The sequence below is a fragment of the Rhinolophus ferrumequinum genome, chromosome 7, assembly GCF_004115265.2.
Source record: "Rhinolophus ferrumequinum isolate MPI-CBG mRhiFer1 chromosome 7, mRhiFer1_v1.p, whole genome shotgun sequence".
Lineage (NCBI taxonomy): Eukaryota > Metazoa > Chordata > Mammalia > Chiroptera > Rhinolophidae > Rhinolophus > Rhinolophus ferrumequinum.
This window is the reverse complement of record NC_046290.1, coordinates 90,856,415-90,880,354: the sequence shown is the minus strand read 5'-3', so window position 1 is coordinate 90,880,354 and position 23,940 is coordinate 90,856,415. Positions and strand designations below refer to the sequence as shown.

Genomic DNA, 23,940 nt, shown 5'->3' with positions numbered 1-23,940 from the left:
GGAACCTAGAGGGAGGAGGCTGGGGTACCAAGGCCGCTGGGCTGTTCCTGTGTGCCCCTCCCTCCCCCATCCTGAGTTCTCACTCCTTTGTGGAGGGAGGGGGATACAGGAACTGCGACATACATTGAGCCCCTTCCTTCCTTTAGCCCTCCCCCACCATGGCTCCACGGCTCCAACGTAGACAGAATGGAGCTCTTCACAGAGATCCTGGGGACGGCTCCTGCTTCCTCACCCACAGGGGCAGTTGCAGGTCACCTGCTGAAGGCTGGGACCCAGCCAGAGGACAGTTGTCTGAAAAGTATGGTCACAACAGTGCTGTGTGTGGGAGAATGGGGAGACATGAGGTCTTGGTGAGAAACCTGGTGGGAGCCTGGGTGAATCCCTCCAGCTTCATGTCTATGTAGTGTTTGTGTAGTGGGGTTCAGATTTGCAACTACCAGGCAGGGCTGTGCAGGGATGTCTCAGGGTGTGAGGCAGGAAGAACACAGCCCAGTCATTTAGATCTTTTTTATCAGGCCAGGGATTTTTCCATTCTCTGCCACCTCGCCTGGACAGGAGGCCCGATGGAGGCTGTTTGAGGCCGAGAGGCAGCTGCAGTTCAAATCTTGGCCTGTGCCCAGGGAACTCTTGACTTTTCTGTCCTGGGGTCTGAGGCTGACCCAGTAAAACTTCTCCGACTGGTCATCCAGCTCTGGCCAGTGAGCTGGCTGGAGTCCATGTCGGACAGAGTGACTGGGAAGCAAGGAGGGAGGCCCTGGGCCCAGCACCAAGCAGTAAGGACATCCTGGGAAACAGCAGGAGTGCCTGAAACATGCAGTGAGAGGCACTGCAGCTCCTGGTCCTTTAAATCGCACTTCCAAACCTCAGTTTTCTTGGTTTGGAAAGGAGGAGTGGGGGGAGCAGGGGGTAGGGGTGGGGGAATAAGAAAAGGCTCCTCCCCCTACTATACCACAACAGATATCAGCTCCATGCCACCTTCCCCGGCTCTAAGCGGAGAGAAGGCCAGACAGGGAGAAGGCCAGAGATAATCAAGGATGGCAGAGAGAAATACTGGGAAAAGGGAATAGACAGAACATAATAAATCCAGGGGAAAAAGGGATGTTGGTTTACCCTGGGAGATCCCACCAGGAGATGGAAGGAGGGTGGAGGCTTGGAGAATGGGAACACAGACACAAGACAGGATGGGTGGAAATGTGGGGAGCCCATGCCTGGCTGGGCAAATAGCAGCAGCTGGATGTATTTCCAGAAAAATCCTCAAATAAAGTGATAACTCAATCCCCGCCTCTCCTTGCTGTTACGCTGTTAAAGGTCATTGGGTGGAAAGACCCACAGAAACCCCAAGAATGAGCAGCTAAAGGGCCAGGAATTCCTGGGCAACATGGAAAAGGGAGGAACCTCCTCTGACACCAAGGCTGAGTCCTGGGCCTCTCCTCAGCCAGGTGAGGTGTTTAACCCAAGCCAGCGGTCTTGTCACCACACAAACAGCCCAGACACCAAGGCTGTTGACACAACATCCTCAGGTGGAAACAGTGTAAGAGCGGTCTACCCCCACCTTCCAGCTGGTGCCTCCTCTTTTGCCCACCCCCAGGAGGAATCACCCCCTTACCACCATCACCGACTCCGTCCTGGCAGAGGCAGCCCCTGTCCTGCCGTGTCCCACCCCCCCACTAACACGGGACTCCAATTCAGACAGGGGCTGGCTCTGGGACCAAGAGCTCTGGCGTTGGTCCTGTCCCCCAGGCAGTCACGTTGACTGACACAAGGTCCCTCAAGCTGGCCCAAAGCAAGACCACGAGAGCCATTTTCTTTTTCTTTCAAATACAGTTCTTTTTCCAACATTGCCTGCAGCAGCTTTGGTGCAGAGATTTGGGGGCCAGGGAGGCATGTGGAAAAAAGCAACAAAAATAGTCAATTGCACAAAGCCTTTCCCTGGAAAAGCCCCGGCTCTGGGGTGGTCAGGACATGTAGCTGCCCTCCCCCCACCCCCTGGAGCTCCGGCTTTGCTGGTCGAGGCACGGATGGGGATTCAGCCCATTCCCCATGTAAAAGAGCTGTCTGGGAGAGGGAGAATGGCTGAGTGTGTGTGTGTGTGTATGTGTGTGCGTATATCTCTATGTGTGTGTGTATACATACACATATATATATATAATAGGCTATATTAGAAAATTCTCTCTATGTATAAATATAAAACACTGGTATCCAAACATGACACCACAGCTAACTAAAGTGCTTGACAGGAGTTGGGCATGTCTAAGTATGTAGGTAAAACTAGTCATCCTGAGTGCCCAGGATGAGGGTGGGAGCTGGGGAAGCAAAAACATGGAGAAAGGGCGCTCTGGCCCCCCAGGGCTTTCTCAGCCTGTCTGATGACTGTCTCACGCCAACACTGGGCCTCGTGCCCACCTTTAGCCGGCTCTTCCCACTGAGCTTCTGTCTGGGAGAAACAGCGTTTAAAAGCTGGGCATGGGGAAAGAGTGGTTCCCACAGGGGAACGTGGCCAGTCTGTGCCTACAGCCTCCTCCACCCGCGGGGCTGGGAATGAAAGGAGAGCTGCATATGCTGAAGGCAGGACAGGAGGAGGATCACTGTCCTCATAATGAATAACTGCAGAAATAAAACACCATCGCTCCTCAGGCCAGGCTCTGCCTTCTCTCCTTCTGCGCCTCCTGCCCTTTCATCTGCAAGCCCCAAGCAAAGCATTAGCACCTCCGCATCTCCAAAACCCCTACCCTGCAAAACAAGGCCCGTTCTGGTCTCAGACCCACAGAAATGCTACAGGCTTGTGGTCACCAGAACTCCAGGCAGTAGAGGGGCCCCAGAGAGCAGGGAAGAGGGCCCCCAGGACACAGTGCTACAAGAATGGGTTGGTGGTCGGAGGTTTGGAGGCAAATGGGCTTGATGAGGATCCAGTCTGGAAAGAAACAACCACCACAAATTGTTAGATGAGGGGAGAAAATCTGGAGGCCACAGAAGAAATGCAGTTCAGGATTCCTTCCTCCCTCTGTATTACTGTGCTGAGGGGAGTGGGAACACGGGGAGCTAAGAAGCGAATGGAGGGGGCCAGGGGTGTGGGAGATGACAGGGCCAGAAGGATGGACGCCATCAACTAACCACCCCACTAATCCCTGGCTTGGACGAGGCAGAATTTCATGAGGAAGGGGCCTGAGTTCCAGCCCCCCTCACCCTCTTCTCCTGCAAGGATTCTGTCCCTGGGCCCCGGAGGGAGAGGCCACGCCCCACACCATGCTGCGCCTGGGCACTCACCATGAAGGGGTTGGTGGAGATGCCCGCTGGCTGGCTCAGTGGCCTCTGTCCCAGCTTGGCTGATCCTAAGTCGCTGAAGGAAGAGCCTGGGGAGCAAGAGCAGAAACTCAGCAGATGGGAGCCCTGCCCTCATGCTGGTGCTGACCGACTCCGACCGCCTCCCTGCAGGGCAGGCACAGCCACATCCCAGGTGGGCAGTGACAGGGGCCCTTCCGAGAGACACGAATAGAGGTATGGAGCAGTCACAGGACGCAGGCAGGTCTGATGCTCCCGACTCCTCCCCAGTGGTCCGAGATGAATAGCTCCCGTCTGCCTGCCTCCCTAATATTCCGGTGGGTGTGCACACACAGTCCCTCAGGGTGGGGAGGAAGGCATGGTCTGAATCCCTTACCGTTCTGCTGCTGGGTTATCGAGGGCTGTGAGGAGAACAGCGGTGGCGGGAAGGTGCTGGCAAAGGCCCCAGTGGGAGGCACTGGCTGGGGGAAGCCAGGCCCAGCACTGCTCATCCCAAAGCTGGGCCCTGTAGAGTGAGGGACATGAGGCTCAGGTGAAGTTCTGGAAGGGTGGCTGGAGAACAGTTCTTCCGAAATCCCTCCGAGATTGGGAAATGGGATTGTTTCCCTAACCAGAGGTACCCAGTGGAAATACCCTGCAGGAGCCATGGAACTCTTCAGCTTCCATGCAATTCACCAAACCTGCCCCCTTTTTGCTCGCATGACTTCTGGCAAGGAGAGCACAGTGGTTATGAGCGTGGGCATGGCACGGAATTGGGGGCAGCTTTTGGCTACCTATTCAACTGCATAAACTAAAGCTAATTGTTAGCCCTTTCTGTGCCTCAGTTCTCTCATCTCTAAAATGGGGCAGTGCCTACCTCCTAAGGCCTGCTGTGAAAATTAAATAACGCATGTAAAGCACTCCACACTGGGCCTGCCACATGGGTACCTCTGGTAGCTATTATTCTTCTCTCATCATGGCCTCAAGGTTTTTGAGAACAAAACAAAGGGGGAGCATGAGTTTGAAGAGAGAAAAGCAGAGGTTGAGGAGCAGGGTGAGAGGAGACCACAGGACTCTGCCTGATGAGGGCAGGGAATAAGGTCATGATTTCAGGGGCTCACCTTGGGATACAGAAAGGAGAGAGGCTGGGCTCCTAAAGGACACTGAGGGTTGGGGAAGGAGACTCATGGCCACTATCGGTCAACACTAAAACAAGCTTCAGAATTGCTGCGGGTTAAGTAGCATTCTGTTTTTTCTAATTCTGAAGTTCTGAGTCTGTGACTTGGTTGCTTTTACTTTTTTGCCCACTAGGTGGCCTGGAAATTAAAATCGGTCCTCTCTCGGCTGGTGAAGGGGGCCAGGGGGACTTGTTTGGGAGGAACACAAGTGCCAGCTGAGGCCGCCTGCCGCTCCTTCGGACAGTGTGAGAAGAGGGGTGTAAGGCGAGAGGTGCTGGGGAATTTGCGCCCTGCAGAGAAAGGGCCACCGGACAGTCTGGGAGGCTTACCTGTGGCCAAACCATTGGGCTGGAATGGGTTGGTGGAAGGCAGCTGGGGGTGAGCAGCAGGTGCTGTGAAAGGGTTGGTGAAGGCTGCTCAGGGTGGAATGGGGTAGACGTGAGAAAGAGAGATGGTTATTTGTTTCCTCATCTGCTTAATATTGTGATAACTGAGCATTCCTCCAAATCTTCCCTCCACTCCCCTCCCTGCCCAGTGTCCTCGATTTCCTTTTGGCCTTGGAGCCCCTCCCTGGGCTCCACAGTCAAGACTCACCTCCAAAGGCAAGCCCTGTGCTGCCACCTCCACCAGGTGTGGCTGACTGGAGTGTGGGGATCTGGCTGGTCATCCCAAAGACGCTGCAATATGGGGGGAGAAGTTGGCATGCACATCTTCCAGGAGCAAGGAGATAAGCGGGGCAAGGGGCTGGGAGATGCAAAGCCAGTCCTGCCAGACATGAGGAGCTGGGTATGCTGGGAAAAGCAAGGCCAGGTTTCTCGGCCAGCTCTCCTGGCCTAAGGCAAACCCCCAAGTCTGGGCCTACCTGCTAGGGATAACTCCAGCTGACGCCCCAGGTCCCAGCAGGCCACCCATGTCTGCGAGGCTGCTTGGCTGACTGGCCGGTGTAAGAGGAGAGGCACCAAATGGCGTCACCTGGCTGCTCCCTGGGCAGTCATAGGAAATAAAACAGGGCGTGCTAGGCTGAGACAAGACGGAAGGGGCAGGAAGAGACAGAGGGGTGCAGTGGAAGAGTGGAGTGGTGGTGTGAGAGCCACCAGCTGGGGTTTCTGAGCCAGTCCACTCTTCCCGTGGGTCACCCAGTTCTGGAGGGCTTGTTTCCCGCCAAGAATTCCAGGCAACGTGATACTCAGCTTTTTTGTCTCCCTAGCGCTCAAAGCCATCACCACTGAGAGAAAAGCAGTTCTTCCTCATGTCAGGTCATCGTCCCTCCTGCTCTAGTCTGACTTACACTTCCCTTTTCCCTCAAGAGATGGAAAAGTCTGTCATTTCTTCAAAGCAGCATTTCCATTTATAGATAAATCACCTAAAGGGGCAGGTAGAGAGGGTCGGGGAGGAGCTGTGAAGGGCAGAAAGGTCCAAGAGCACTTGGGAGATTCTCATGGAATGTGGAGGCGAGGACAGCACCCTTCCCTCTCCCACGGGAACTGCCTCCTCCTGGGGGGCGGGGGGCATCCTGATGTTATGAGCTTAGATCAGGGCTTGGGCACACTGCTCACTGGGCAGGGCCGTCGGCAGGGTTCTCCTGCCCACCCTGGTCTTCACATCTAAAAAGAAAAAGCATGGAGAGTAAGAGGGAGTTTTACAAAAGAGCAGGAGTCCTGGAAATCCTGAGCGATCTTGTGTCACAAGAAAAGGCCTGAGGCCCTGTCATTTTATGAAAGCCTCTTTATCTGTGTTTACCATTCTGGGCTGTTCTGAGGGTAAAACAAAGCTACAAATGGGAAAAGCGTTTATTTTTATGAGGCTGGAAGAGTCTTACTGAAGGGAAACCCACTTTGCATAGTGTCTGTCACATGACCGTGCTCAAGAATGAATGAATATTTGAGTAGGTAGAGTGAGAAAACCTGGATTCTACTTGTGGCTCTACCACTGGCTACTGCTGTGACTTGAGCAAACCACTTCTCTCCTAAGCCATTTTTAACTCGCTCTCTCATAGGGTGGCTGTAAAGACCCTCAGAGGTAAGTGTTTTGAAATCTGTACAGCGTAACACAAATGTGAGGTGCTATCATAATCTATGATTTAAGAAATGATTTCCAGGGTCAGAGAAGCAAGACAAGGTCTCGAAGGGAACAGGATGGCTGGCTCGGGTCATGAACACAAGGGAACAAGACCCTCCCCTGGACCCTCAGCTCCAGCCTTTCCACATCCTCTGCCTCTGCCTTGAACAAGAGGCCCCAACCGCAGTCTTGGCTTAACTCCTACTCACCCGTCAGGCTTAACAGAACCGTGTCTTCAGATAAGCCTTTCCACTAGTAATGAGAATTCAGTCCTGGTTTTCCTCTCATAGCACCTTGTTCTTTTCCTTCATAGCACTTGACTTATTTGTAGTGATATATTTTTATTTATTTCTGTATCAACTGTGTCCCCGGGACAAGACCAATTCCACTGCCAGGAATTTTCTTACAGCTCTAACTTCCAAGTGCAAAACATACAGGGTTATTAACTGTAACACTGTTTAACAGCAAAAGACTGACTCATCCTAAATGTTCATCAATGGGATCGATTAAATAAATTATGATATAAACATATGTTGGACTATTGTGCAGCTATAAAAAATGAGAAAGCTCTTAATGTACTGATAAAAAAGATCTAACAGTACCATTAAATACAAAAAAAATATCAAGGTGCTGAACAGTATGTATATTATGCCATAAAATGTGTAAAAAAAATGATAAAATAGGATAACAAAAAATGAGTAAGCAAAGGCCATCGACTCCTCTTCCCAGAGGTATGGCTGTGGGAAGAAGTTGAGACAAGAGACGAGCATGAGTAAGGCTGTGGAAACATTTTGCAGGATGGGCGACTTTAAGCGTATTTGTGAGAAAAAGGGAATGTGCCAGAAAGATGGAGGAAGTGGAGGTAAAATTCAGATAAGAAAGCTGATGTGACAAAACCCTGCAGAAAGTGGGGAAAGGTGAGGGCGTGTCCTTCACGATGGAAGATACTTTTCCTCTCAGAGACCAGAGGAAGAAGGGATGGGAAAGAAGTGGCAAAGCCAGGCTGGTTCTCAAATCCGAGTTGCTCTATGGCCACTTCAAACCTTCAAACCAGCCTGGTTTCTTGTCAGTAGTTTTGGGCTTTTTCCGGAACGCTCAGAACTGTAATTTGAATCTCCATGTTCTTTCTTTTCTAAAGGCTTAGGCTGTATTTCTCCAAAACCCCTTTTAAAGGGTATCTGCCCTGTGCTGGGCACTGAAGCATAACTGACCATGACCAGGCTCTACCTTGGAGGAGCTGAGACTCCAGCAGGGAAGGCAGGTGCCCAGTGCCTGCCTGCTACAAGCTTCTAAAGACAGGCTGCTTCTAGCATGTCAGCACTTAAAGGACAGTGCTCTCCTTGGCCACTCTCCCTCCCCAACCCTGGACTTCCGAGAGGAACAAGTGCGAAGCTATAATGCTAGGGTGCATGCTTGGTCCTCACTCCTCTGCACTCCACTGGCCATGAGGAAGGCGGGGATGTCAGCCGGGAGGTGTTGCATGCAGCTTCTGATTCTCCAGCCCCCGGCCCTTCCCTCACCTGACTGACTCAGAGTACATAGATTTTCTCAGCGAACACAGTTCCCTGTCTTCACTTAGGCCAGGCTCGTCAGGCCTGCTCTGGGCCTTCATGTCAGGGAGCTCCGCTCAGTGAGGACCAGGTCCTCTGCTCGGCCAGGCTGGAGAAGGTTGTCCTCCCACCTGAGGGCAGTGCTGTGTGTCTCCTGTGGACACCAGAGGGCAGAGCCAGCCCTTGCTAAGGTGTGGTGGGAACCCTGCACAGATGGCGCATTCTCAGAAAGGAGGACGCCGCAGGAATACCTGTGCTTCAGTTTTCTTCTTATACACGTTCAGAGCCTCATTCCAGGAAGCTGTATTTGTACACACGCCTTATAATAATTTCAGGGGGGAAACTGCAGTTTTAGAAACCTCCCCTCTCCAAACTCCTCCTCAGAAATATAAAAATACAACCAAGCTTGTCAGAAGAGACGCCCACCTCTCCCCCAAATCTCCCTACTTCATACCCAGTAGTTCTTTATGTCACACAAACAACCTTGTGAGCAGGGCGTGGGGGAAAGTGAATGCAATCTGTCACTTAGCAGCCATTTAGTTTCGGCCAGGTCACAGATCAAGTTCAGCCAGTTTCCTCAACTGCAAAATGTGGACTCTTTCTTTCCTCCTGGAGATGATCCGTGGATGCTCCCCGCCATGGCAAAAGCCTCATAAGTGTGGGCTGGCTCTGGACATGGCTGCAGACTCTGCTTTCTGAGATGGTCAGATGCTGAACAAAAGGTTCATCCCAGGTTCAGCCAGGGATGGCTCCAGGGTCAATGCCTTCTTTCTCTCCTTTAAAGTCTTTAAAACAATCAATGGTGCTAGGACTGTATTTCTGAACAGACCAATTTATAACAACCTTATAGGCTGTTTCTTTTTGAGCTCCCATTCCCATGATACTTCCCTCTTGCTAAACAGAATATCCCTACACCAATTTACATTCTTACCATCAGTGCACAAAAGCGCCCATTTCCCCACACAATATTGGCCACTATCAATCTTTAAAATTTTTACGAATATAATGTTCAAAATGATTTTTACCTTAATTTGTATTTTTCCTGATCAGTCAGGTTGAAGACACGTTCATTTTTTTTCCCCCTGGGTATTATCTGCTTGTATCCTTTGCCCATTAATCTATTCTTTCTTACTTATAGGCATTTTAAAAAACACACATTATGGCTATTAGCTTTTTGTCTGTCTTCCACGTTGAAAGTATCTTCTCTCTATCTGTCTCATGCCTTTAAATTTTGTTTGGGACATCTTTTGTCATACAGAATGTGACCTGTGCAATTTCTATTTGTTAGAATTTATGGAGATTTTGTTTCCCACTATATGGTCAAATTATAAAATGGTTACATGTTTGAAAACACTATATATTCTGTCTTTTGGTTACAGAGTTCTACTTACATTTATTAGTTCAAACTTGTTGAAGTTTTACTCAAAAGGTCGACTTCCTTCCTTCCTTTTTTGTCTATCACCTTTATCTATTAATCTTGTGAGAGTCTACTCTACTCGTCTCCCTCTCTGTTGGCTTATTAGATTGTCATCGTGTCTAACAGTGCTTGCTTTAGGAATTTCATGATGTGAGAACTTCTTTTGTTAATTTTTATTTTTATAAAATGTCCATTCAAAACAATTAAAATAAAATAAAAACAAAAGCAAGTAGCCAGTTCATGATGGCACAGTGGGAAGACTGTGGGCAACATGACAGTCAGAATGTCTGGGCCCGGGCTTGAGCTCTGCCGCTCTGTGCGTTGCACAACTAGGGAAACTGCTGAACTGCCTCAACTGTAAAATGGCTAAATTTGAAATGTCCCTCCGGAACTCCAAAGCCTAGGGTCAGAGGGCCCGAGGCAGCCTCCCGCCTGGGCCGGCTGGGGGGGCGGGCAGAGTGACTTACCAAAGCTGTAACTTCCACTTAGCATCCGACTGGCTGGCAGGGAGGGTGGGGAAGGGAGAGGGTGCGCAGATGGGGGAGAGAAGGAGAGAGCGTGCGTCACTGGCTGTCCTCACACATCTGTCTTTACAACGTTCCAGCTGCCCTCCAGCATCCAAGGATGTCCAAAGGAAGAGGGGCAGTCCAAAGCCTCTGAAGACTCGAGGCCTGGGGGCTTAGAAGGGGCCTGAATGCTTTAAGGCGGCCTTTAGACTCGCTTTCTATTGTACGACATACACATCGACTGCACAATACGGAGTGTACAGGCTTCGGCTAAGGATGGGTGGGGGCTTCTGGAGACCGCCTCAGACTCTGACCCAGCGCTTGCCCTCTGGGCACTCAGTCTAGAGAAAATATCATGTCCTTTCTCAATTTTTCTAGGACTCAGGTCTCCATACTTAACAGTCAGAAATCTTCCAGTACACAACCTCCACAGCTCCTGTGGTAATTTTAGCCATTTTCCTTCCATGAAAAAATAGAACAGTAGAACCCCTCTTCCTTACAGGAATCTCATCAGATTCCTATCATCCTTTCCTGGAGTTTCTTCTCTGTCTCCTTGGTATAGTTCTGTCGGTTGGTGCAGATGTGGATGAAGGGTGATGAATGGATGTGGACAACTGGATGCAGTTGGGAGAGAGAAAGGGAACTGGTGGGGCAGAGTTTACCTGTGGGTGTGGGCTGGGCCTGGAACGGGGCTTGGCCAGTCAGAGGAATGCTTCCAAATGCAGAAGAGCTGGGGCTACTGCCAAAGGCATCGAAGTTGGCAAAGGCCCCGTGGGATGGTGTTTGGCCTATAGGTGCAAGGAATATAAAGGTTATGTATATAACATGTATATTAATCTATATAATACACACTAATTCTAAAAGCCAAGGCCACTGGATAGGACATCTGCCTTCTCACAGGGTCCTCCTCAGAGGGAGACAGCGGGGCCTGGAGCAGAGAGCCAGATACATATGGGGGCTAGGGGATCTCAGACGCCTCCAAGCTCACTCCCCACCACCTTGCATCGTAAGGCGTTAATATTTTTGTCAAGGCTTAGTTTGGGCAGAATCATGTGAAAAATTGTTTTTTGGGTGGGGGTGGGAAAAGGCTTGAAAAGGAAAGAGGGAAACTAGATACCACTTTATTCAACACTCTATTATTGGCTAATGCTGATCTTCAGGAAGGGGGCAGGGGAAATGGAACACATCATCCCCTTGCCCCCATTTTAATAGAGAAAGTAATCAAAAGGTTATTTCCAGTGTTCTAAAAGAAAGTGCTAGGAGGCCCCAACTCCCAAACGTAATCCATGCCACACCCACCTGACCCCAATCCTCCAGTCACATTCGTTCATGTGAAGAGAGCGAGGGGTCACCCAAAGGGAGCGAATTCCTTGTACTGCGCTACATATGTCATAGGAAGGTTCTCCTTCCACGTCCCACTTACCCCCAAAGGCTGGGAAGGCAGCAAAGGCAGGTACCGCCTGGGGAGCAGCAAAGGGGTCTCCGCCAATGTCAGCCAGCAGGTCAGTGCTGGCTTTCTTGACTGAGGAGGGGGGCGGTGGCTGAGCGCTTCGGAGCTGGGATGTCCGAGCCTGGGACTGACTGACAGACTTGGAGGAGAAGGCATTACATGCAGCACCTGGAATCCCAGACATGCCCCAGCCCCTGCAGGGCTCCCCAGACTGCCCCCAGACAGGCCAGGGGAGAGACAGAGAGTGAGAAACTGCCCTCAGCTGCGAGGATGCCCGGGCAGGAGCTGCCTTAGCCTGTCTCATACCTACTACCTCTGTCTTCTCAGGACACCGGCTCCCAAACCACACACTTAGGGCACAGCAGTCACGGTAACCCTGACATACACAGGGGTGTTGCCCAACGGTCCCCCTGAAGCTGTTACCTCCTCCTCTTTCCCAGGTACTTGAAGCAGAGTCCCGGCCCCTTCTGTGTTTCCTTGGAGGAATGGTCAGGTTTGGAGTTCATACTCCGACTTCCCTAAACCCTGTTGGGTTCTTTCTTCCAAAAGATACGAGTCCAAGGTGATAGATGCAAGACTTAGGTAACAGCAGGGCTGAGAACCAACTCACAGCTCCTGAACTGTTGTCTGCTAAGTCCAGGAGATTTGATTTAGAAAACTGACACTCCTGTCTCCCAAACCCCAAAATAATCTTGAAGGGCATATCTGAGAGTTACCTGGCTAGAGGTGGAGGCAGCAGCTGAGAGAGATGGCACAGGATCCCCCAGAAGTGTCCGCAGGGGCTTCCCTTCTGGCATGGAGCCCTGAACAGTGACGGAGGCACTGCCCTTGGTATAAGCGGGCCCCTTGACTTGGTCGGGGGGGACATACCTGCAAGAAAGAATAGTTAGGCTGGAAGAAGAGGCGTAAAACCTTGGACCATGCTCAGCTTAGGTGCTGGAGGAAACACGGGTTACAGCAGTTAATCCTTTCTCATTTTTCCCTACTAATTCTCTTTTTTGAACTGAAGGGAATTTAGCAACGTAACAAAGTTCTGCCTCTCTTGAGCTTCCCTTTACGGTCAGACGCTCCTTTTTTTCTGAAGAATGTTCAGTTTGCTCTGGCTTGTGCCTATTATCCCCTCCTCTTTCTGATACCATCTGGGTTTTAAGTAATAACACCTGTAATAATGCTGACGGATGATCCTGTTTCCCAACTTCCTACTCAAGGTCCCCCCTTTTATTTCCTGGGAGTTTCTTCAGATTTTTCCTTCTCAGTCCCATAGAAAAAGTTCCTGCCACCTCAGCTTCTAAGTTCTCACAATCTCTTCTGCCAGCTCCTCTCCCTCTATAGTATGTGTGGTCTCTATTCTGGAAGAATCTTCCGGACATCCCCAGTAGGGACTCCAAAATGCTGCTTGATTCACATCAATCTCCTTGCTGTCTGCATTCTCTTCTCCACCCTATAGGTACCCCTCAACATGCACATACCCCAGAAATCAAATAATAAGAAGTGACAGCTGGGGAGAGAAAAGGCAAGGGAGAACAGAGATGCTGTTTTCCTGAAGAGGAAAACATATAACATCATGAATGAAATGATGAGCTAAAAGCATAAAACTATATAGGACATGTGCTTCCAGCCACCCCTCTCCATATGTGACATTGGCTGAGCTATAAAAACTAACCCACACCCCAAGGCCTAGCTCCCCCTTCCAATCAGTCTACTGTCTCCCCAAAAGAGGGGACATCAAATTGGCAAGTTAGTGACTGAGACCAAGTTGTCCTTTCATCTAGTTTTATGATTTTGAAGTCAGAATTTAGCCCTAACTGCATCTGAGTGGAACAAACTCTACCCAAGTCTAGCTTTTGAGAGAAGCCCCAATTCAACTCTGGAAACTGGAATGTCAGAGGTACTATGTCTTGGACACATGTCTCCATAGAAATCTCTTTCTTCTTCCTTACCATCTCTTCTTCTCATATTTTTCCTGGAGAAACTCCTTCACCTTCTGAGGATCCCTGGAGTCGGGTATTAAAGATGTTCGAGCATCAAAAAGACCCAGCCAAATCTTCCTGCAAACCTAAAGGAATAGAATTAGGTGACAGAGGACTTGGGGTCGAAAGATGAAATGGGAATGACACCGCATCCAATTTATTCATCAATAAATATTTATCGACCACGGACATGTCTGAGGATCTGGGCACGTCTACAAAACAGACACGACCCATCCTCACAGCATTGTCATCTAATGGGGAGCTCATGCTTTAGAGCAACAAAAATAAATTTATAATTACACGTGGTGACACATCCTAGAAAACAGAAGGCCATGAGAATTATGAGGAACTAAATTTGGGTGGGGTCAGGGGCAATTTTCAGAGCTGTGGCTTCCAGTAAGAAAGGGAAGCCAATTGCCCGTAAGCTCCAAGTACTGCTCACACCAACAATGGTATGCTCCTGCCAGCAGATTTGGCTGAGGAAGGGGTTTAACTCACTTTCCAGGAAATGATACGGACATAAACCTGGGTTGCCAAGGCGCAAGTCAGCTCCTGGAGATCTTACTCAGAGGGGGTAGCCTGGTCAACTCTAAATGCTCATCAAGGCGGAACTCGACCCATTTGCCCCTTCGAGTGCCCAGGGGCAACGCCCCTGCAGAGATTTTGCTCCTTTCCCTGATTCCTCCAACAAGAGGCCCAGACAAACCACAATTTGTATAACTAAGATTCTGTAAATATACAAATATACATAAGATATCTTACATACTAAAACAGAGAAATTCCACCAGAAAAGGACACTGCAGGGTTTTAATTTTGAGGCAAAGTTCCCCAGCAGCTAAGGCATCTACAGCCTGTAAACAGTCCACCAGCGGGCAGCTCACCTCGTTTCCACGAGATTGCAGGAATAGTACTTCAGACTCAGTGAAAGTTGTCATGGAGATGGACTTGACTCTGTGAGGGGGGTTCAGGCCTCTCCTGTGGGAGAGAAAGAGAGAGAGGAGTATAACGCAGTTAGCACTGCAGGTCTGTTTATGGGAGGAGGCGAAGGGAGAAAGAATAAAACAGCACATAAATTAAGCTCAGGTTGAACTCCCTGCCTGAAGCTACTTCCCAATTCAAGGAAAGAAGGGAAGCAAGGACGTTTCGGAAGCTTCTAGAAGAGACAGGGGCAACAGAGTCAGGGATATGTTGTGACCCCAGTCATTCTGGAGAGGAAGATGGAGACTGCCCCTCCTCTCCCTCGACTCAGACCCCAAGAGTTCAGTGTTCAGCCTCCAGGCTGAGGGGGTACTTCTGAGAACTCAGATGTACCACTTACCATTTCCTGTTTTATCACTGTTTTACACCTATAGCACATCCGCAAGGTCCCAGAGCCCATGAGACACAAATCCCTCGAGAGTGAGGGAAGGCAAAAACGAAGGCCCATGACTCTTCTTGGTAATACTGAAAAAGGTAAGATTTGGAGACAAAAAACAGGAGGCCTAGGCTGGCTGCCCCTCCTCTTGTCTACACAGAAGGTTGGCGTGGTGGTAGGGATGGAAGAACTCTCTGGAAAAGAAATATTCTTTACTTTCTCATTTCTCGATCTTTCCGTGAAGGAGGAAGTGAGGTTCAACAATGAGATACGAGATTGGAATGAGTCAGAACACACATCCTGTAGCAATGCTTTTGTACCAGCTCCGTGTGTTCTGTTAACTCCCTGGGAGTCCAGTTCTGCCCACAGAAGCCCTGTGGAGATTACAGCAGAGAAGAAGGCTTTTTTGCTACCCCGCTCAACTGCCTTCCCAACAGGGGAAACTTGGGGCTAAGCCAGGCAGGGTTTCATAGGAGACCCTTTCCTTATACCTTAACTTTGCCTTGGGTCTAGACCTCTTGCCCTCATCAGATTAAAAAAAATGGGATGAACCAAAACAAATACTCTAGACCCTAGGACCAGGAGTGAAAGACCACTGGCACATGCAGGAAAGTCTCAACTGCTGAGGCCTCTTCAGACCTTTACACTCCTGAAAAAAAATGAGTGAATCAAGATGAAAATAAAAGTACTGTAACTCTAGAATAGGGTCCTTGTTGATGCCCTCAGGAAAGCAAAAGGAGAAGGAAGCGATAACAAAATTCACCACATGGAAATACCAAGAAAAAGGTGGGGAAAACACATATTCACACTTATAGGTGTACACACAGCATAAAAGCTCCCCTGCCAAGTCTGGAAGGGCAAGCGGCATGGCAGTTCCGTTTAGTGTAAGTGAAGGCGGCAGGGCGGGGGCACAGATGACACAGTACAGAGTGAACAGCAAAGGGCACGTGCCCTTTTGTATGATAAATGACTGATTACGGATTCTAACAAAGGGTAGAACACTGCAGGCTACAGCTGAGGGCGTTTTCAGCAATTCTGCTGCTAGACTTTTAAATAAAGGGTCTCAAAATACCCCTTTAAAAACCAAGCAATATCAAAGAGGACTGATGCCCCTAGGAAGGACAGGCGCCGGGAAACCAAAAGTGAAGCTTTGTTACTATATGTCAAACAGTAACTCTGAAACTTGATCTGAAGGCTGTCTTCTGATCACATTTCAGAGAGATTCCAGTTTTCTCTCCTAAAGCCTCCCTTACTAATGGCTTGGTTTAGTTTTGCTTTGAAGGCCAGACAGCCTGCTTCTCCCTGTACTCCTTCCCTTCCCCTTTCTCACCGTAACCAGACCCTCACCCCGCAGAATGCCAGACCTTCCTGAGGTCTTCCCGAGCAGACCTCTCTGTCCCGACGATCCTGGTCCTCCTCACCCCCGACTAACAAATACTCACTTTGACAAAACACAAGGGATTGTGGTAGGCACTTTGGGGGATGCAAAAAGTACAGGATCCTGTCCTTGATCACCAGCTGCTGGCTTCTAAGAAGGAGCCAGGGAGCCTGGATGCCAGTACTTCTCAATGCAGTAGGGTGCCATTTAGGCACACAGGCCAATCAGGAAGAATGTGGCACCAGGATGCAGCAGCGGGGGAAGAGAAATGGCCATGGAAAAAGGAAAATGTATCATGTTTACACTAGAAAAACAGATTTTAAGCCTATCACAAAAAGGTCACTGACATTTCCGGAAAGGACAACCAGGAAGTATTAGCAAAGTATAAACAGGGAGGTGTGCTTCCTCTTGGGGGGGGGGGGGAACGACCCACACAGGAATCTAGAGGGCATATTTACAACACAATTTTCTATGGCTGAGGTTAAATTGAAGGGGGTTTTTGGGGTCTGGGGTGGGGGGGGGAAGATAGGATGAAGGGAAGGCAAAGAAAATGAGTGATTTAGGTGCTTTGGGCCAAATGAATCTGATGGAACAGGATATTTCCATAGCACAGTGCAGAAAGCATTGCTTTGACCTTGATGTCTACAGACTGCCTATGTACAATAACCAGAGCCACAGTTTGGGGGCAGAGAGAATTCTCTACATGGCAACACAACACTCTGCGTCCCAGGAAGAGGGCCTAGTTACATGGCTTATGAGTCAGAGAATTTGTTTCTGAATCAGAGAGAGGCCACTGCTGGCTGAGAAAAGCAATTTAGAAACAAGAGCCCCTCCCCTCCAGTAGCTGACATCAAGTGATCTAGGAGTGTTGCTTTTCGTAGTGTGCATGCCACGGTCATTCGATGGGCCAGAGGTGAGTCACTAGCCTGAAACCAAACAGACCCAACTCTCCAACTTGCACCTAGTCTCCCCAAATTAACTCTCAGGTTCTCCCCAACAGAAGAAGTGAGAGCTAGAAGGAGGTCCTGCCCTACAGTTAGCACAGCAAATCCACTCTGTTATTTCGAACCAGGAGGTGCTGGGGAAACATAGAGAGAAATTTATTTGCCCAGAATAGTACAAGTTTTTCCAAATGAAAGCAAGTACATTAGTAGGACACGAGCCTTCAGCCCAGTCATGATGTCTTTTTCCATTTCAGTTTCTTTTTCATAGAAATGCACCTAACTGACATTTGAAGTACTCTGAATTACTCTTTGAAATACTCTTGGCAAGTAACTTGCAGAGATCCTAAAGTCTGTCCAATTCTTCCTTAGACTTTCTCTTCCCTCCATTAAGCACCCGACTATTTCTACAAATGCCATGCCTGTTGTTCCTCTGTGGTCATCACCCTCAGAGTGGCCCACATTTTGCTTATATCTTGCTTTATAAAAGCCTCAAACCTGCTCAGCTGCTCAGATAAGAAGGTTCTGCCAGGTCAACAATGGAAAAAAACAGTTCCACCCAGCACCCGAGTTCTTTCACTTGTGCCAAATCTGAAGTTGGGAATTCCTTACCTCGGAATATTTGTGTTCAAATTCATACACCCAGACTGTGTTTCTTTGCTCCTGGGATTCCGCACTTTTGAGTCTGAGCAGGGTTTAGTTAACTAGTTCAGTTCTTATCTTGAACTCAAACATCACCAAGAAGAGTCCCTTTTACAGATTCTTAATAGTTCCTAATAGGAAGGTTCCCCTATTACCCTGCTCCAGGGTCAATTTCACTAATTTTAGGAAACTTCTTCCTAATCTGAATTCCCCTGCTTCAACCCATTTCCTGTTGTTGTTCCTCAGTGACAATGATAAACAGCTGTCCTCTATGTAGAATCATATTACCAGCTGCCCTCCTCTTCAGGCTCAAGGTCAATCCTTTAACATTGTTTTTCCCTTTCTTTTCATCACTTTGGTAATTTATTATGTTTTTAGGGGCTTTTCAAGTTCTCCAAGGCCCCCCTCCCCAATATGATAAAGTGCTTAAGTCTGGAATTTAGTGAGACTCTGCTGGGCAGAGGTGAATATGAAAGGTGAGGCAGGAGGGGACGGTGGGATGGGACTAAAATAAGGGCAAGGCACATGTCTCTCTCTCCAGCCCAGACAGATGGAAAAGTACTGAATTATTGAATAACATACTACACCTTTCCCTCCATGGAGATAAAAGTGCTTCAGTAAGGAGCCACTACTAGCGAGCCAGACAGGGAAATTAAGGGACAAGGAGGGTTAGGAACTTGTCACAAATAAAGAGCTGTCTGTCAGGTACATCTCTTGACACCCAGCTCAAAGCTCTGTTGGCCTTAATCCTGACTTAATCCCGTCATCAGAGTCAAATTGTGCAGAAATAGAAGAGACAAGTATCCACTACTGAGACCTGAAGGAAGACAGACTAAAGGATGGATCCAAACAGCCAGGTCGCGGAAGCACATCACATACTTTCTGAAAAACCTGGGTGTCCAAGGTAGTGCCCATCCCTGATGTCAATGAGATCTCAGGCCTCAACATCTATTTTCTTTTTCAGGAAAAGTGGTTTATTCATGAGGCATGCCAGCAAACAGAACAAGAAAGAACATTCAAGGCACTGCTTTGGAAATAAATCCTTTTTAGCGGTAATTTTTACCCCAACCTAGCTTCAAATGGCAGATTCATCCTCTAGTAGAAGAGTCAGAAATACAACTAAACAAACACGCCCATGTATATATTAGGCGAATTAAAAGGATCTATATCCAGGTTAAGGAAATTAGGTATTGGAAGAAAACCAAATGAGTAAAAACTAGGTCAAATTTGGGACCTACAATTGTGGCAGCATGTATGTAAATTTAGAAACTGCAGAAACTGACAGCCTCTCTCTCAATCCTTCACACCAACATTGTGGGTTTTTGCTACAGCTGAGAAGTATTTCTTATTAAAAAAGAGAGATCGAAAATGAGCTCACATATGCAGAAATGAAGGCATAGTCATACCCACCCCCCAATATTAAAATCTGAATTTTTCTTCAGATCTGGGAAATTTAACTTTGGCTGGAACAGTCACCTCAGCCAATGTGGCCAGCTGGGAACTCTGGTAATTATTGTCATCGCCTCCAGAATACTTCATCCCCCTAAGAAACAGACATATTTGAAACATACTCAACAGAAAACTGGCTTTCAAATTACAACGCCAATCCTGCTGTTTCCTTTCTCTGGCTATGGCGCTAACTTTGGTACTTCAATTCCTGACCCCCTCGTCCCCATATCCTTTTCATTTTAACAGAGAATATTTCTTCTCTTTTCATCATCATACCTCAATGAGTTCTTACCACTCTCTAGCCCATGCTGAGCTTTATTTTACCTCACAGCATTTATCGCTACCTGCAATTATATATTTAATGATAGAAGTCCACGGCCTCCACTAGGACGTAAGCTACATGAAGATGGGTACTTTGTCCGTTTTGTTCACTACCATATCTCCAGTGCCTAAAACAGTATCTGGGGCTTGATAGACACTCAATAAATATTTGTTGACTGACTGAATGTATGTGCACATTGTTGGCCTACCACAATTTTCACTTCCCAGTACCACAAAATCCTAACCTATGGGCAATCAACCATGTGGATTTAAGATGTTAACTGTACGTGTCACCGTGGAGCCATGCCTCTCCTCTCCCTCACTTGCTGGACCGCGTGTGCTCCCTCACTCTGCAGCTGCAATAAACATGCCCCACTGCACACATTCTGCCGAAGGCCCACTGCCCACTCCCAGCCCTTCCCACAAGACATCAAAGGACACAGGTAATACTTTGTTAAGACCCTTTTAAAAGCTTTATGTACCCTGCTCTAGTCCGTGCTAATTAGCACTCCAATTAACAAATGAGAAGTACCACCAGAACCCAGACAGTCAGGGAAACTACAGCTTTCTTGTAGAGTTTCTTTTGATAGTTCTCTCTTTATAATCGCAACGTGCCTTCAGTTCAGTTTCATTTATTGGCCCAGACTCTTCTTGATCCTTCACTCTACTCTCACTTCCTGCTAACAAAGGGTTGGCCTAGCGTCTCATTTCCCAACCACCAAAATGTGTTCCCTACAGTCGACCACCTCAAGAACCACTCTGAGTGAGTCTCACAATGCTTTACCAAAATACTAAGCAAAATGTCCTTTTTAGAAACTTTTGAAACTAAAAAACGTAAAAAAAAAAATGGGGGATAGATTCCTACCACTTGTTCCCACTGAACTTAAGTTCATAAAAAGCTAAGCCTCTAGTTGGAGGTACACACACCCTAGACAAAGCCAGGCCTCTTGGGGGTACTTCTCTATTAAATTAATCTCAGGCCATAGACACTTCCACCCAGTGTCTCTCCAGATCACAGGTGTTTGACTTTTCATTAATGGGATCAACAATAATGACCACAAGGAAAAGTGGTAAAGTTCTGCAAATTGTGTACTGACATTTAAGGAGTTAACTATTCCAGCAAAAGAAACCAGATTTTTAAAGTGTCCCAGATCCTGTGGCCCTCCTTCTGTCCTGACTAAAGGAGATTCATTATAGAAGGGAAATGTTATCAATGGGATACTTTAAACCAAGATCGATAAAATAATGATAATGATGTCAGCACTTCCAATGTATTCAGCGTTTTTCATTCCGTCACAGCTGATCCGAATGAATTAACACTGTTTCTTAACATTTTCTTCCTAGGACCTAGACTCTGATATAACAACTTTAACTTCCTGCTTCCCTTTACTTTTCTCCAGACTCTCTAATCAGATTTTCCTTTTCATAATGAGATTTTCAGAAATCTGCTTTCGCATTCCACTTTGCGCTATTCATATTCCTAAACTTTGCTCCTTCTCTTCTCAGAGTACTTATCCCAATCTCAAGTCTCTATCCTTTTGCTTCATTTGAGTCTCTATCTCAACTTGTGACAGACACATTCATTCCTTTTGGGTTCTTTTTAAATCATTGTCCCATGAGCCACAGTGGTTTTTACTTAGACCAAAATCAAGTCCCTTCTACAGCACATAAGTGAGGTAGATCAGAACATAGAAGATTGGCAAAAGAGGTAAAAACTGAATAGGAAAACAATCCTAAACTGTATCTTGGAAGGCTTGGATCCTCATTTCTGGTCTGCCATGATCATAACTAATATCAAACAACAAATGCTGACAACAGCAAGCTCCATATGGCCTTAGATAAGTTACTGAACCTCTTTGCTTCTGTTCTCCCTTCTGTCAGGCAAGAACAACACTGCTCCCTCCTTGGCTCCTAAAGGTATAAAAAGAAACAAGGAAAGTGCTCCTTGCTAAAAACAAAGCCAACGACCAAACCAACCAACCAATGTATTAAAACAATACTTAAAAAGTCAAAATAAATTCCTTGATAAACATTAAAAAAATAGAGATACAGGCTTGGTATCAAATGTTAATCATGCATCTAACCAAAGTCCCTAAGGGGAAAAAGAAATTTACTATATAATCAGAAATCTGGGCTAGAAATGTGGTTCTAAATTAGCTCAGGCATGACCAAATAGAGTGCAAGTGCCAAGTGTAGCATATCACATTATACAACAACCCCCAATCTAGAAAGAGTTGCCAGATGCTACTACTGGGATCAAGTCCTGGCCTCAAGGAGCTTAGAAATATAAATTATTATATTTAAGGATGGCTCATCCAGATCCCCAAACCTTTGGAAAAGTTAAGCTCTCAGAACAAGGCAACCCATCAGTTCTCATCTCTTAGATTTGTAAGATATCTACTTCTGGGTAGCATTTCAAAACCCTGCAAGATTAGAATCTGCATCTGAACACTGGAACATGGCTCCTTACCTGCCTGTATCTCTGTGCTGTCAACCTGGGTTAGTTTACCTATTTTAACTTAGTTTCTCCGTCTCACACTCCAGGATGGGCACAAGCAGGAAGGAAGGAAGGCACTCCCTCATCTTGAGCCCAGTTTGCCCTACCTTTTTCCTTTTTGCCCCCCATCTACATTAAATTCCCTTTCAAGGTATATGCCATTCTCTGGCCTTTTAAATCTCTAACCCTCTCCCCTCAGTTCCCTTCAATTTTCCCCATTTTCGGTTCTCCTCGTTTCCCTTAGGCTGTTTCTCCATTTCTCTCCGGTGTCCTTCCTTCCCATGAAACGCGACTCCAATCGTGCGTCTAGACTCCCTTGCCCCCTTTCCTTGACCACGACACCTCTGCATTAGACAACCCTCTCGCCACACCTGGCGCGTCCCTCCAGGCCTTTCCGCGTCCCCTACCTCGGCTGTCCCTACGCCCCTTATCCTCGCTGTCCCCCACGCCGACTCGCCGCCACTCCTTCCCGGTCTTCCCCCCGCGCCGGTCCACTCACAGCAGGCCAGAGCAGGTGGTGCAGACGAAGCTGCCCACGGTGATATCCACGTAGGTGACCCCGCGCTGGGCGCACTCGAAGCAGTGGCGATTCCCGGCCTGGCTGCAGCCGCCCAGCTCCCTCACCCGGCGACACCACACCTCCGAGGCCGCCTCCGCCTCCGCCTTTCCCCCGCCAACCCCGCCACCTGGCCCTGGGCCCTTTTTCGCCGCCATCACCATGGCTGCCCCACTGTCTCGGACCTCGTCCCCGCAAGTCAGCTATTGCCCCTTAACCACAATCCACTTCCCGCCTCCTCAGTCGCCTCCGCACGCCCGGCTCCCCTGACAGAAGCTCGGAAGCCCGCAGCGTCCGCGCGAGACTCCTCACCCCGAGTCTCACCTATCCTGCACAATGATTGGCTAGTCTCCTCACTCTGATTGGCCCGACATTGGACTGCCTCAAGTTGCGGAGCCGCCAATGCCACGCCTCACTGCCTTCAGACCTCAGGCCTCTCCCATTGGCCCGCAGAGAACTGTCTGCGAGAACTGTGCGTGCTGTCTCCTTATCCCCGCCCCCTCTCGCCACCGCTTTCACGGCGGCCCGCCTCCCAGATTCGATTGGTGAATTCTCGGAATTTAGGCTCCGACGCTAACTGTGATTGGCTGTCGGGACTGCAAAGTCAGTGCGCGAGAAAGAGTAGGGGTCTCACGCGTGCGCAGCTCTGGTCCTCCCGTCTGATGATGTTTATTCCCGCCAAATTTCAAAAGCCTTGTCTCAGCTAGACTGCTGAGAGGCTAGCAGCGCAAAAGAGAGGTGGCCATATGAGGGGCTGAGGGAAGTGGGGGGGGGGGGGGGAGAAGGAGCTCTTAGAGCAAGGGAGGGAGAAGGAGAGGAAGTGCTATTTTACTTACTCCTACCCTATGCCATAGGAAATCTCACTTTACAGAGAGTTTTAGGTTATATAATTTGCAGTAGGTCACACAACTGGTACGTGGCCCAGCCAGGATTTTAATCTGGGTTGTCTGACGTTAGAACTGCTTTTAATAACCACACTATCCATGGAATAGTATTTGACCATTCATTTGACAAACACGGAATGTCTACTAGGTTTCAGGCACTGTTCTAGACAACCAATCAAAACTCCCATCTTCATGAAGCTTACATTCTAGCAAGGGGACGCGGACAATAGACAAGTTAAAAAATCATCAGTTAGTGATAAGTTTTGTGCAGAGAATTAAAATAAGGTATTGTAAAAGAGAGTGACTTGTTGGGTATTTTAAACTGTTCAGAGGAACTACGTCTAAAGCAAGTTGAGACCTGAATAACAAAATGGAGTCAGCCATGACGAGATCTGAGGAGAAGCAAGCCAGGAAGAGGTAAAAGCATGTGCAAAAGCCCTAAAACATGAAGAAGCTTGGTGTGTTTAAGCAGCAAAAAAAAAGAAAGCCAGAATGACTGGAGCGTAGTGAGGGGAAAGTGGAGGGATTATA

At 48.3% G+C, this 23,940-nt stretch overlaps 1 protein-coding gene across 3 annotated transcripts; it reads right to left on the bottom strand.

The window, feature by feature from the left end:
- Positions 1-1,709: 1,709 nt before the first annotated feature.
- AGFG2 (ArfGAP with FG repeats 2) lies at positions 1,710-22,931 on the bottom strand. 3 transcript variants are annotated; one of them, XM_033110703.1, is made up of 13 exons: positions 22,469-22,826; positions 14,269-14,362; positions 13,358-13,473; positions 12,134-12,287; positions 11,391-11,556; positions 10,630-10,755; positions 9,929-9,961; positions 5,299-5,419; positions 5,031-5,113; positions 4,766-4,849; positions 3,656-3,784; positions 3,265-3,350; positions 1,713-2,911 (listed from the first exon to the last, which is right to left on the bottom strand). In XM_033110703.1, exons 1-13 carry the CDS (start codon positions 22,687-22,689, stop codon positions 2,852-2,854), a joined length of 1,473 nt encoding a protein of 490 aa, XP_032966594.1. In that variant the 5' UTR covers positions 22,690-22,826; the 3' UTR covers positions 1,713-2,851. The 3 variants fall into 3 exon arrangements, with proteins under 3 accessions (XP_032966595.1, XP_032966594.1, XP_032966596.1); XM_033110705.1 differs by lacking the exon at positions 22,469-22,826 and adding an exon at positions 22,850-22,931 and having other exon boundaries at positions 1,718-2,911; XM_033110704.1 differs by lacking the exon at positions 9,929-9,961 and having other exon boundaries at positions 1,710-2,911.
- Positions 22,932-23,940: the final 1,009 nt, after the last annotated feature.

Bases quoted from the DNA above. Each gene is read 5' to 3' on its own strand.
- AGFG2 (XM_033110703.1), bottom strand. From the start codon at position 22,689: ATGGTGATGGCGGCGAAAAAGGGCCCAGGGCCAGGTGGCGGGGTTGGC. The intron at 3,785-4,765 runs GTAAGCCTCCCA...CTCACTCTACAG, and splicing joins GCCCAATGGTTTGGCCACAG to GGCCCAGCTTTGGGATGAGC. The intron at 3,351-3,655 runs GTAAGGGATTCA...CTTGCTCCCCAG, and splicing joins GATAACCCAGCAGCAGAACG to GCTCTTCCTTCAGCGACTTA.